At 44.8% G+C, this 12033-nt stretch overlaps 1 protein-coding gene across 1 annotated transcript in view; it reads right to left on the reverse strand.

The window, feature by feature from the left end:
* Window positions 1-1857: 1857 nt before the first annotated feature.
* LOC137283512 (testis-expressed protein 2-like) overlaps window positions 1858-12033 on the reverse strand; it is a 29731-nt gene continuing 19555 nt past the window's right edge. Inside the window, exons 6-8 of the mRNA XM_067815054.1 lie at window positions 11418-11630; window positions 10822-10942; window positions 1858-3471 (exon numbers count right to left, since the gene is read on the reverse strand). Of these exons, the coding sequence (XP_067671155.1) occupies window positions 3361-3471; window positions 10822-10942; window positions 11418-11630 (445 nt within the window). The 3' untranslated portion in view covers window positions 1858-3360. The remainder of the gene's footprint in view (window positions 3472-10821; window positions 10943-11417; window positions 11631-12033) is intronic.

The following is a 12033-nucleotide window of genomic DNA, read 5'->3' on the forward strand; positions in this document are numbered from 1 at the left end:
GATAAAATCAAGGTTCTCTGCACCCATCCAGATGCCAAGCTTTACCACCCCTCCCAAAATGGTATAAATCACATGACGTTCACTCTGTATCTAGGACAATGTTAAAGCATGATGTTAGTCTGAGTGATACTCTAATGACAATCTTATAAAAATACACCACATCTCCTCTGGATTACTATATATAACAGTTGTAAAACACTACTAGACTGCTGGTGCAAAATTAACAGTGCATGATGTTGCGATATGACAGCACTTCAGATTCACATTGCCAAGACACAATGCTCACTTGCCACAAGATGCCGAGTTTCTTTCTATTTTAAAGTAGCACACAAGGACACAGTTAACACATGTAAAAAAGACTACATTTTGATTGAATTTCACACACAAGATCAGTTAGTGAATGGTGTTCCACACCACAGGCAAACTGTAGCGCAAGTGGGGTTGCGCAGCGTTGAGAATATGATCAGTATTCATATATGCAAACGATGTGAGCAAAGGTTGCCAACGCACTTCCCTCACTTCGGTTCAAAAAGTATTTTTCATGTCAAAATAAAATCTCACCACCATCAAAGGTACACTCCCATTTCCTCACTAGGTTGTGTTCTCAGATTTCCAACACCATATTTAATAATTACTCACGTGAAACATGTTTTATTCAACATTATAAGTGCAACTGGTGGTATATCAAACCGTTCTTCGCCTCCATTACCCCTGTCAGCTTCCGGTTCAAAGCAGTGAAGGAACAGGTTATTATTCCGTAAGGAATACATAAAGAGTTACCTCCCATGCTTCATACGCCTACTAAGCCACAAGTGTGTTTATATAGGGGGTTGGAAATCGGAGAGCACAACCTAGTGGGGAAATGGGAGTGTACATTTGACGGTGGCGAGATTTTATTTTGACATGAAAAATACTCTTTAAACCGAAGCGAGGGAAGTGCATTGCCAACCTTTGCTCGCTTCACTTGCATATATGAAGACTGGTCATTTTCTCTACGCTGTGCAACCACATTTGTGCTACAGTTTGCCGGTGTCCACACCTTCATGAGTTAGTGGCTAATATGACAGCTTTCATTTACAGCAACCAGCCTGTAGCAGTCAGCTGGTGGTGTGTCAGTGGTTCATGGACAGTGACAGATAACAGCTGTCACTATACGGTAGTCCCCAGTGTGCGCAGAGTCTTCAGTTCACAGACGTGTTTCTAATGACTCCTGGGACACCCTTTCAGGACAAAAGTTACATTCAAGAATTCACAGAACCAAAGCCATATCTCATGTCAGCAATAACAGCTAGAACCTTAGAATTGTACTCAAATGCTTCAGTTAAAACTATTTCACAAACATCATAAAATACCATATTTCATGTAATATTACAAAAATAAAATGTTTGGCAAAATATGATTGTGTAATTCTGTGATGAGGAACCTGTATTTCATTGAAAGCTACTGAGACAGCTATTCAGTTCAAAATTTTAGATGGAGGGATGTGTCTCCACAAATCAAGCACTGACCTGTCTGAACAACAGATTTTTCCAGTGTCAGGTAAGCAATGGTCCTGCAGGGTACAGTTACCATAAGGCTCTTGTGTCTGGACCAGCACACCGTAGTTAGATTAGTTATCCTACATGTTTACAACTGCAAAACATCATTCTCATAGTAACCCAAAACACCCATTCTATCATTTCATCCATAAAAACAGTATTCTCTGGACTGGAGAGTTTCAAGGTGTAAAGGAGTAAAATAACAATAAGTTTGTAGTCAGTACAAACGTTGCATTCATGCCATAAAAAGAGGTTGTCGTCCATATAATTTGTCATTACTACACTTCCTGTCTTCCAAAAACAACACAAAAAACTTCACTGAAGTAAACCATCATATACACTATTCTGCATTCAACAAAAGCATATCTTCCTTGACACATTAGAATGCTAAAATATACATGTTATATAATACAAAAACATATGCAACATGTCAATAAATAATTTGCGAAAATAAATAATCTGCAATGACTGACAATATCCCTGCAAGTAGCAAATACAACTTCTGTTTTCCCTGCTACATCAGGGCACCTTCCCTGCTACACAAGTACACCTTCCCTGCTGCATCAGTGCACCTTCCCTGCTACACAAGTACACCTTCCCTTTTGCACCATTCACCATCCTTGCTACATCAGGGCACCTTCCCTGCTACACAAGTATAACCTTCCCTTTTGCACCATTCACCTTCCCTGCTACATCAGTACAACTTCTCTGCTACACCAATACACCTTCCCTGATACACCAGTACACCTGCCCTGATAAAACCAGTACACATATACTGAGGAAAAACTATAAGTAATCACATGAAAATACAAGTGTTCCTGTAATTATTTTTTAGGTACTGAATAACTTGAGAAGAAACCTTGGAAAAAATAAATGTAGACATTTGCTTTCATGAGACCCTTTTCTTTTCCCCCTCAATATATGAATAAGCCACCCAATGCTTCAGTAGACTTAGGCAGGGGCATACCCTGCCTCCATTTTCAAGAGTATGATCCATACTGACTCTCACATCAATATCTCACTGTAGCATGTCTTGTTACTGTCCTTGTCTACACATACAGTCTGATTGTCACACAAACATCTCACTGTAGCATGCAAGATGCTACCAGAGCCTTAGGTATCACTATCAATAACAAGGCACAAAACTGAAGCTAAGATACATTAATAAGACGAGGCATCATAAACAAGGACTAATTATGCAGGTGGGAACATGAGAGGAAACTGCTCTGAAGATTGGTTCCACCATGGGGCATCGGAGAGGCTTGCTATTCACTCTGCATCATGTGAGGGGCAATTTCAGATATCTGTACAAGTTTGTACACAGAAAAGTGCAGTTTCTTAGAGAAAGGTTCAAGTGCAGAGCAGGCTATTCTGGCATCTATAGGAAAGCTGTGTGTCAAGGAGTGCAACAAGGATAGGCTATCCTGCTGCTTGACTCTGATGTAACTCGGTGCAACTCACAGGGTTGATGAACCAACTATTATTTTGGCTAAGGTGAATCAGGTTTCCCAACTACAAATTGCAGTGTTTGCTGTGGGAAGTATAGGGTTCCCTGCTGTAGAGAGCTTTGTTGGCTATATGATGACCAGAGTGCCCTGCTGCAGAGTGCTTTGTTGTCTGTATGAAGAACTGGGTCAGCTGCTGCGGAGTTTGTCTGTATGATTATCTGGGTACCCTGCTGCGGAGTGCTTTGTTTGTATGGAGATCTGGGTGCCCTGCTGCAGAGTGCTTTGTTTGTATGGAGATCTGGGTGCCCTGCTGCGGAGTGCTTTGTTTGTATGGAGATCTGGGTGCCCTGCTGCAGAGTGCTTTGTTGTTTGACTCAGACCAAGGTGGTGGCGGACGGCGTAGCAACAGGAATGGCTTCAGGGAGGATGCCAGGGAGAAGGATGGGGATAACCAGGTCATCCATGTTGGGCATAACAAACACACGCTGAAACAAATACAATTCTTCCTCTTAGTTTTAGGTCTGGAGTATCTTAATCAATCCAAACAAATTTCATCATAATGACAACAATGAGTAACAATAATGTTTTCATTTTGACATTAGTAGAAGTTGAGAACAATGGGCACATAGAATACGACAAAACAGTCAGTCACGTACCATTTATTTTATGCGGTGTGTCAAAACATTTGTTTTTTGCTTAATGCCACACACAGCAATGTTAAAATCGAGTGTGGACCAGATACTCCAGTGATCAAAAGCATGTGCATTAATCTACGCAACTGGGATATGATATGTGTCAACCAAGTCAGTGAACCTGACAAACCGATATTAACAGTTGCCTCTCATGACAAGCATGGATTGCTGAAGAATTCAAACACGAATTTTCATGGATGTGTGAAAACATATTAACACAGAAAAGTGAGTGAGAAATGTTTTGAATCAACTACTGTATTTGACAAGTCTGAGGGCATCAATCTGTTTCCTGCACACCCAAAAACTGCACCATTTTTGCACTGAACCAAAGCATGATGTCTATTCTCATGATTGCAGTGGTGAATTCACATCATGTGTGATGGTATTCAAATCACTGCTTACTACCCATATCTAACTTGACCCTCCACATAATATACAAACTACATAAAATAAAAAATCACTTCTAAACACCCCAAAAACATAACACAGATGTCGATAAATCTGACTATATATCAATATATTACAATCTGAAATGAAACTGACCATAGGTGATCCCCATGCACCAGCTGACCACTGACATTGAAACTGACCTCACTTCAGTTACCTGGTTCTACCCACAGGTATACTTACTAACTGCATCTCTAGTTTCCATCTCAATAATCCAATATCTCTGTGGATCCATGACAAGTCACTATGTTACGTTAGCGTCCCAATGAATTCAATGATGTAACAGTCTCCATAATTCTGTGGTCCTTTATACTTAACAATCAATACACCCTTCTTTCTTAATCAGAGTGAGTGAGTGAGTAAGAGTTGAGTTGAGTTGAGTTGAGTTGAGTTGAATTGAGTTGAGTTGAGTTGAGTTGAACTGAGTTCAGTTTTACGCTGCACTCAGCAACATTTCAGATACATGGTCTGTTCAAATAACTGAGTTTGGACCAGACAATCTAGTGACCAACAGCATGAACATTGATCTATAAAATTACAGCAAGATAAATTCTAACCTGGACCATTTTATTAAAATCTAAATATTTTAGATATTTAAATACTTACCTTACCATAGGTCTGATGCATATTACCTCAAGCTCCGCTAGAACAGATCAGACAGTCGTTGATTCGCCATTCCCTAGATGGCTACCTCATGTAATCTATGAATGTAGTCACGGAAGTGACGTGATCTCCCCACTCGCGCATGCGCGAACAATCCAAAAATCACTTTTACTGGCAACAGGAAGGTCCGAAGAGTCCAGAGTGGGGAGGAGCATCCAGCATTGGGAGGGAGTCACCGCCCTATGGTAAGGTAAGTATTTAAATATCTAAAATATTTAGATTTTAATAAATTTTTAACTTACCTTACCATAGGTCTGATGCATATGGCTTCGACAGATGGATGGTGGTGTGGACTCCGGAGGACCATCCCTCAGCAACCAGTGCACATGCATTAGGAGAACCTGGGAGACCCATGTCAACAGTCACAGGACAAACCTGGAAGCAGGACAAAGAGTAACCCAAGGGAACTCCAAAGAAAAAACCGACGCACCCTGAAGGTGAGGTTAATCTTAAGACCAACGGTAAGAAACAGTGTTATTACCTAAAGGGCGGCCGGCCGGGTAAGTTGCTGGGCAACCACCAACGGACTGTAGTCCCTCCATGTCCTCAACTGCCAAGTCCCCCAGGTAGTGGAAAGCGAAGGCAGTAGACCACTTCCAAAAGCAGCCTTCCATAGTTTGTGGCACTATGCAATTACTATGGAGGGCCAAGGTAGATGCCAACGCTCTGATCTCGTGTGGGTTGTTTGCCACCGGATGAGGTAGATGCTTGGCATCAAAAGCCGTCAGGATCGTAGATCGAAGCCATAAGTCGGCTGTGTTCCTGTTCACCTCCCCTTGCAGGTAGTCGAAAGTGGGATGAACATTCTTTTACGGGAACGTCTCTTAGAGGCCAACTTCCGGATGTAACATCTGAGGGCTCGAACGAGACACAGCAGCACCTCCTCTAAGTCATGTTGTCCCAAGACTGAAGATGCAGGAGGAATGGATAACAGCCTGTCTGGCTGTCCAGGGAGCTGATTCTTGGCCACAAAATCCCACAGGAGACCCAAGGAGGCTTGTCCATGCCTTGACTGCTCAAAGCGAACCTGTGTGACGCCCAGGGCATGAATTTCACTAACTCTAGCCGCAGTAGCCAATGCTAGAAGGAAGACCGTCTTTTTAGACAAATACATGAAGGAGGCTTCCTCTAAAGGCTCATACGGAGGTCCTCTAAGATGTTGCAGGACGATGTTGAGGTCCCAAGCTGGAGGATGAAGCTTAACTTTCTGGTCCTCCAATTTGAAAGGCTTGAGTAGCGCAATAAGCTGTGGTATCTTGGAAATCTGTTTATCCGCTTTAATCGCCAAGAAGGAGTTCAAAGCCGACAGATAAGTCCCCAAAGTACTGCCTCTAAGATGCTTGCAGTTATGCAGGAACAGGAGGAAGTTCGCCAAAAACTGTGGAGAAGCTGTCATAGGATCTTGCAATCTTGAACACAAAAACTCTCAAATGAGTGTCACTTGTCGTCATATAAGGACCTAGCGGACATACGATGCACACAAGCTAGGACGCTTGCCACTCAGAGAAGTAGCCCTTAACTCTCAATGCCTTCTGCAGATGACCCAACCGTGAAGATGAAATCTCAGCGGGTCCTGATGAATGTCAGATGCGGATGTCGAAGCAGACATAACTAATCTGGAAGCTGGTACGACTCTCTGCTGGTGAGACTACGCTGGTCGGGGAACCATGACCTGGCTGGCCACCAAGGCGCGACCAAAGGCAGTCGCAGGTTCTGAGTCTGCTTGACCTTGGCGACCACTTCTGAGAGAAAGGCTGATGGTGGAAACGAGTAAGCGTCCAGACCTTCCCACGACAGGGACATCGCATCGATCGTCCACGCCTGCAGGTCCACTGAGTGGAAATCCTGTGCTCCCGGGCGATTAACTTTGCCACTTGAGATGAGTACCCCTTGGCCCTCAAGACTTTCACAGCTGGTCCAGGCACAAAGATGAAATTGCGGCGGATCCAGGTGCAGTGTCAGATTGTGAGGATGGTACAACAATTGGTCGCACTCTAGAAACTGATTATTTGAAAGTGTCTCGACACACAATATTCTCTGTTGGTGATATCCGTAGGGGGCGAGATAAGGCGTCTGCCATGAAGATGCAGGCTCCTGGTATGAGAGATACTTTTATTTGGAGGATCAGACTCGACAAGAAGTGTAGTAGAGGTCGAGGCCTCCTTGACCCTTGATTACCTAGAAGGCTACCATAGAGTTGTCCGTAAGGATCATCAGTAGCTTGTCTCTCGGTGCTGTCAACCAATGATAGACATGCATCACCGCTTTCATCTTCAACTGGGTGATGTGAAGAGATAGATCTCCTCTCTTCCAGAATCCTGCTGCAACCTCCTTGACTAGATAGGCACTCCTCCTTGACTAGATAGGCACTCAATCTTTGGAGAGACGTGTCTACCTAAAGATGGTTGTTGAATGACGGCTCTAACATGTAAGTTCCTACGCAAACATAAACCAGCGAGTCTACCACCGGTGTGGTGTCGAGACATCCAATGTCGTAAACCTGTCTTGAAATCATGATCCAGAAACCGCTGTCATAGACGTAATAGTAGACGTCTACGTCTGATCATATCCTTAGGTGAAGTGAGCAAATCGAGTAGACATTATCACTGACACAGTGACAACGGGCAGAGTACAGCTTGTGTATAACATCGCCTTGAACTTCGACTCCCGAACCTGGGACGGCGATGTGATGAATCAAATCCCGCGGAGTTAGATTCTCAAGTCATCCAAGCTGACTTAACAGCCTGATAATGAAGTCCACCTCTCTCAAGAAAAGCTTGTATGTCGTGAAGAATGCATCATTATTTGACTTGAGAACGACCACGCTGTTTACTATGAATGTGTTGACATTTCAATGAAGTCTATTTAAAGCTGGCTGTCTGTCCGATCAGAAACTGCCATACATCGCTGCACGCCTCCTGACAGGCAGCATTCAGACTACTGTTAGAGGATCTCTATGCCGACTAGAGGCATCCAATGCTGCTGTAGACTGCTAGTCTAGAGTGTAAACGACATCTTCCCATCGTAAAATGACTGTAAGTCACTGCAGACAACTTGCTAACACTAGAATAAAAACAACACATTCTGCGCAGGGCGTTGTCCCTCGATGACCAATCAGATAGTAGATGTAACGACCCTGGGATCCTTTGCAGGGCGGTGTCTCTCGGGGACCAATCAAAATATAGACGTGACGTCACCGGTGTAGCAGGTAACTGATCATCATGAAATCTTGTAAACGGTGATACCCTGCTAGCCTGTAGGCTTGACAGTAACCATGCTGTTTGGCGAGCACGTGTGTAAATGAGTAAAGCGCGCGAAAACTGTTCCGCCGCTTGAAACTGAAGTAGACAATAGCTTTCCAGGTAGATGTGTTGGCAATTTTCCCCCGAAGATAAATGCCGTCCTCTCTTGTAATCACGAGGTGTAGTTAGACGTGGCACTTAGTTGTTGTCTCGAAGAATCTTCGTGACAAAATGAGTAAAGCAAGTGAAAGAAAACTTTCTCCGCTTGTTGCTTATGTAGACAAACTGTAACGTAAGGATCTTCGAGGATGCGACCAGTCCCTCCAAAGGACACCCAGTCTCCCGCCTACCGGCATAGGAATACCTGGTAAGGTGATTGATCCTCGAGGCGTTGTCTTCAGACCAGTCCATCACTGACGTTGATGTAGCTGACGCCAGCGCAGACAACGGCTTAAACATCCGCTTGAGTTCAGTCTTCATGGCCACCCGCTTAGAATCCTGCACTCTGTAAGAGTGCTGCGAGAAGCCCAATAACTGCTACAGAGATTCACCCAGGACAGCCACGCTGTCCGCGAAAACCAGGCTGTGTATCTTGTAATCTGACTTCCTGGACTTACACGCTTGAAATTCGGATTAGATGACAATTTCGCAAAGACCACATTTAACAACAGCGGGATGAGTAGCTCCGGCGATAAATGAATCGCTGCAGGGTTGCTGGAATCAACCGAAGGCGAAGGGCAGTCCGGTAAACTTTCAGCAGTCCACTCGAAGACGACTGATAGGGGTAGTTAAGTGCCATCACCATCGCCGTCGCCTCCTGCCTCCTCGTCGAAATACGGGCAAAAAACCTGTTCCTCCAGGTCCTCCCAGGACACGGAATTCGAATCATGCCACAGTGTAGAAGACGAAGTCGATGCATGAGCAGCAGATTCCTTGGACAGGATCCAAGGTGGTTCCGGCTACCGCAAACGCCGAGATCTGGAGGAGCGCCGAGGTGATATGGACTGGGATTGCAAGCAACGTCTTCACCTGATAGTAAAGCGAGAGTCCTCATTCAAAAGGGCGACGCGGGGACCGTGAACTTGACCGAGAGCACCGACAAAGACTACTGTGGAGGGTACAGGATCGCCAACTCCCAGGGAACCTGGAGCGTGATCTGCGCCGAGAGCGCTCGGTCTCTAATCGCTGAGCGCGCCCTTCATCCAACTGTCGTGCAAAACCTCTTCCCTGGACAACGTATGCAACACCCTGGGTGTACGGTAAGGCGCAGGCGCTGGAGCTAGCACAGGGTCCGGTGTCGGCATAGGCGCTGGTGTCGGGATAAGCGCTGACGTCGGGATAAGCGCACTGACGTCGGGATAGGCGCTGACATAAGCACAGGCGCTGGCGTAAGCACAGGCGATGGTGTAGACATAAACGCTGGTGTCGGGATAGACGCTGACGTAGGCATAGGCGCTGGCGCAGGCATAGGTGCTGGCGTAAGCACAGGCGATGGTGTAGACATAAACGCTGGTGTCAGGACAGGCGCTGACGTAGGCATAGGCACTGGTGTAAGCACAGGCGCTGGTGTCGGCATAGGTGCTGGTGTCGGGATAGACGCTGGCATCGCAGCAGCACCGGGCGTCAGCAGGGAACGCAGAAACCTCTGGACTTCCGGATGAGACAAGGCATCTGGATGAAAACAGATCCACGATGTAATCCTGGCGAGGTGGTTCCGGGGACAAACATACAGGCGTCACGGACGAACGCCCCATCCCAGGCGTTGGCACAGTCGCTGAAGGCGGTTGTAAGTCAGGGTTGTCCGGCAGAGATCCCAACGACGACGCTGGAGACGACATCCTTCTCTACTGCTGTGCAAAAAGCTTCCTCTTAGCCGCAATAAAGTCTTGAAATCCGCCACCAATAACGCCTCGCAGTACTGGCAGCGTCTGTCAACAGAGCAGGCTAGAGACGCACAATCCGGGCACCAAGGGTGAGGAACTTTCGCCAATTTCTGCCCCTAGCAGATAGTGTAAAACTGGCAAGACATACACAGTTAACTGTAACAAAACAAGACATAACAATGCGTTGAAACCAACGCTAGGAGGTAGAAAAAAACACCCCTACACCAGAAATGCAGCACCAACGCACCCCCACTATAAAGTAGGCACGCCCGTAAGCTCATGACAGCGAAGGGCAAACAACCAGAAAGGCTACCTGCATACATTGCAACGTGGCACGAAAAAACGTATAAATGCAGTGAAACATGGACAAAAATACTAATCGACATGGAAAACCACATGGAGGAAGAAAAACCAGCAAGATATAATACCCCCACGGACGCCACGCCGCACTCACACACGACGCGGGCGAACCCACCCCGAAGTGAGAGAAAAAAACAACACAAGGTAGCAAAGTAAGTGCAGTTAAATGATTACCTACCTTAACACGCACACCTAAGGGATACAAACCATACCTACCTGTGAGGAACAACTTTATTGAACCGCAAAGTAGGTAAACTAAGCGAACCAAAAAACGTCCGAACAGACGAACACTAGAAGTAAAAGTGATTTTTGGATTGTTCGCGCTTGCGCGAGTGGGGAGATCACGTCATTTCCGTGACTACATTCGTAGATTACATGAGGTAGCCATCTAGGGAATGGCGAATCAACAACTGTCTGATCTCTTCTAGCGAAGCTTGAGGTAATATGCATCAGACCTATGGTAAGGTAAGTTAAAAATACATATTTTTCCTAGAAAAAGGGCTTCCATACATGAGTAAGCAAGTAACTATCCCACTACATTTCCTCACCTGAAACTCAACTGACAGTTTCTTCTCTATCCATTCTGTGATATAGTTGAATGTTACCTCACGCTCCCCAACTTTCGGCTTAGCTGACAGCCATAATCTTGGGTTGCCACGGAAACCATACCTTTAACATGAGTGGTGATGCATGAATAAGTTTTTGTAAATGCAACTAACAGGATGAATGTTCCACAAAAGGTTTATACTGTATTTATCTATCATGGGAAAAGTTATTTTTCGACATACTTAAACACACCAAAAACACTTCCTTCAAACCTCTTAAATTAGAATTTCACCAAAACAGTCCTTAACAATATCATATGTAATGATTACAAGAGTGTCACCGCAAATTTAAAACATCAAAGTGCTGGTTGAATAAAGATAGGTTCTTTGCCATATATACACCGCTGGCACCTTCTGATGAGTGCTATCAGTTTCATTCCCTTGTGTTCATTAAAGCATGACAGCTGGATAATCCTTTTGTAATTGATTCTAGTGACATCGAATCTGTTTAACTTTTATCATACAGGTAATGAATGACCCTTGACTTTCATGCTAACTTTGAAACAATAAAAATTGATAAAACTGTGTTGTGTTTGTACCAGAATCTGTCTGTAGGTGGGGGTGGAATGTTGAGGGCCATGGTTCCAACCAAGGTCTTGACTTCCACAGTGAGGATGAGAGGAGTGTTGGACACCCCCTCCATGGCCCGCTTGATATATTTATACTCCGTGGCCTGCTGGAAATATTTACTCTGAGTGATCTTGTCCAGGTATCTCAGGAACTTCTTACTGGTGGTGCCACCTGACGCTGCACTGAAACAAGGCATGGTGTCATTGTTAGCACACTGATCCAAACTATTCATGTGTTCCAACTGTGGTTCCATTATGAAAAATGAATTTTCTCCTCAGTGACAATAAAAAAGTCTGTTGACAGTAACAGCTCCGCACACCAATGTAACAAAGGCTGTCGACAGTAACAGCTCAGCATATCAACGTAACAAAGGCTGTTGACAGTAACAGCTCAGCACACCAACATAAAAAAATTGACAGTAACAGCTTAGCACATCAACATAACAAAGGCTGTCGACAGTAACAGCTCTGCATATCAACGTAACAAAGGCTGTTGACAGTAACAGCTCAGCACACCAACATAAAAAAATTGACAGTAACAGCTTAGCACATCAACATAACAAAGGCTGTCGACAGTAACAGCTCT

Source organism: Haliotis asinina, chromosome 5 (genome assembly GCF_037392515.1).
Source record: "Haliotis asinina isolate JCU_RB_2024 chromosome 5, JCU_Hal_asi_v2, whole genome shotgun sequence".
NCBI classification, from domain to species: domain Eukaryota; kingdom Metazoa; phylum Mollusca; class Gastropoda; order Lepetellida; family Haliotidae; genus Haliotis; species Haliotis asinina.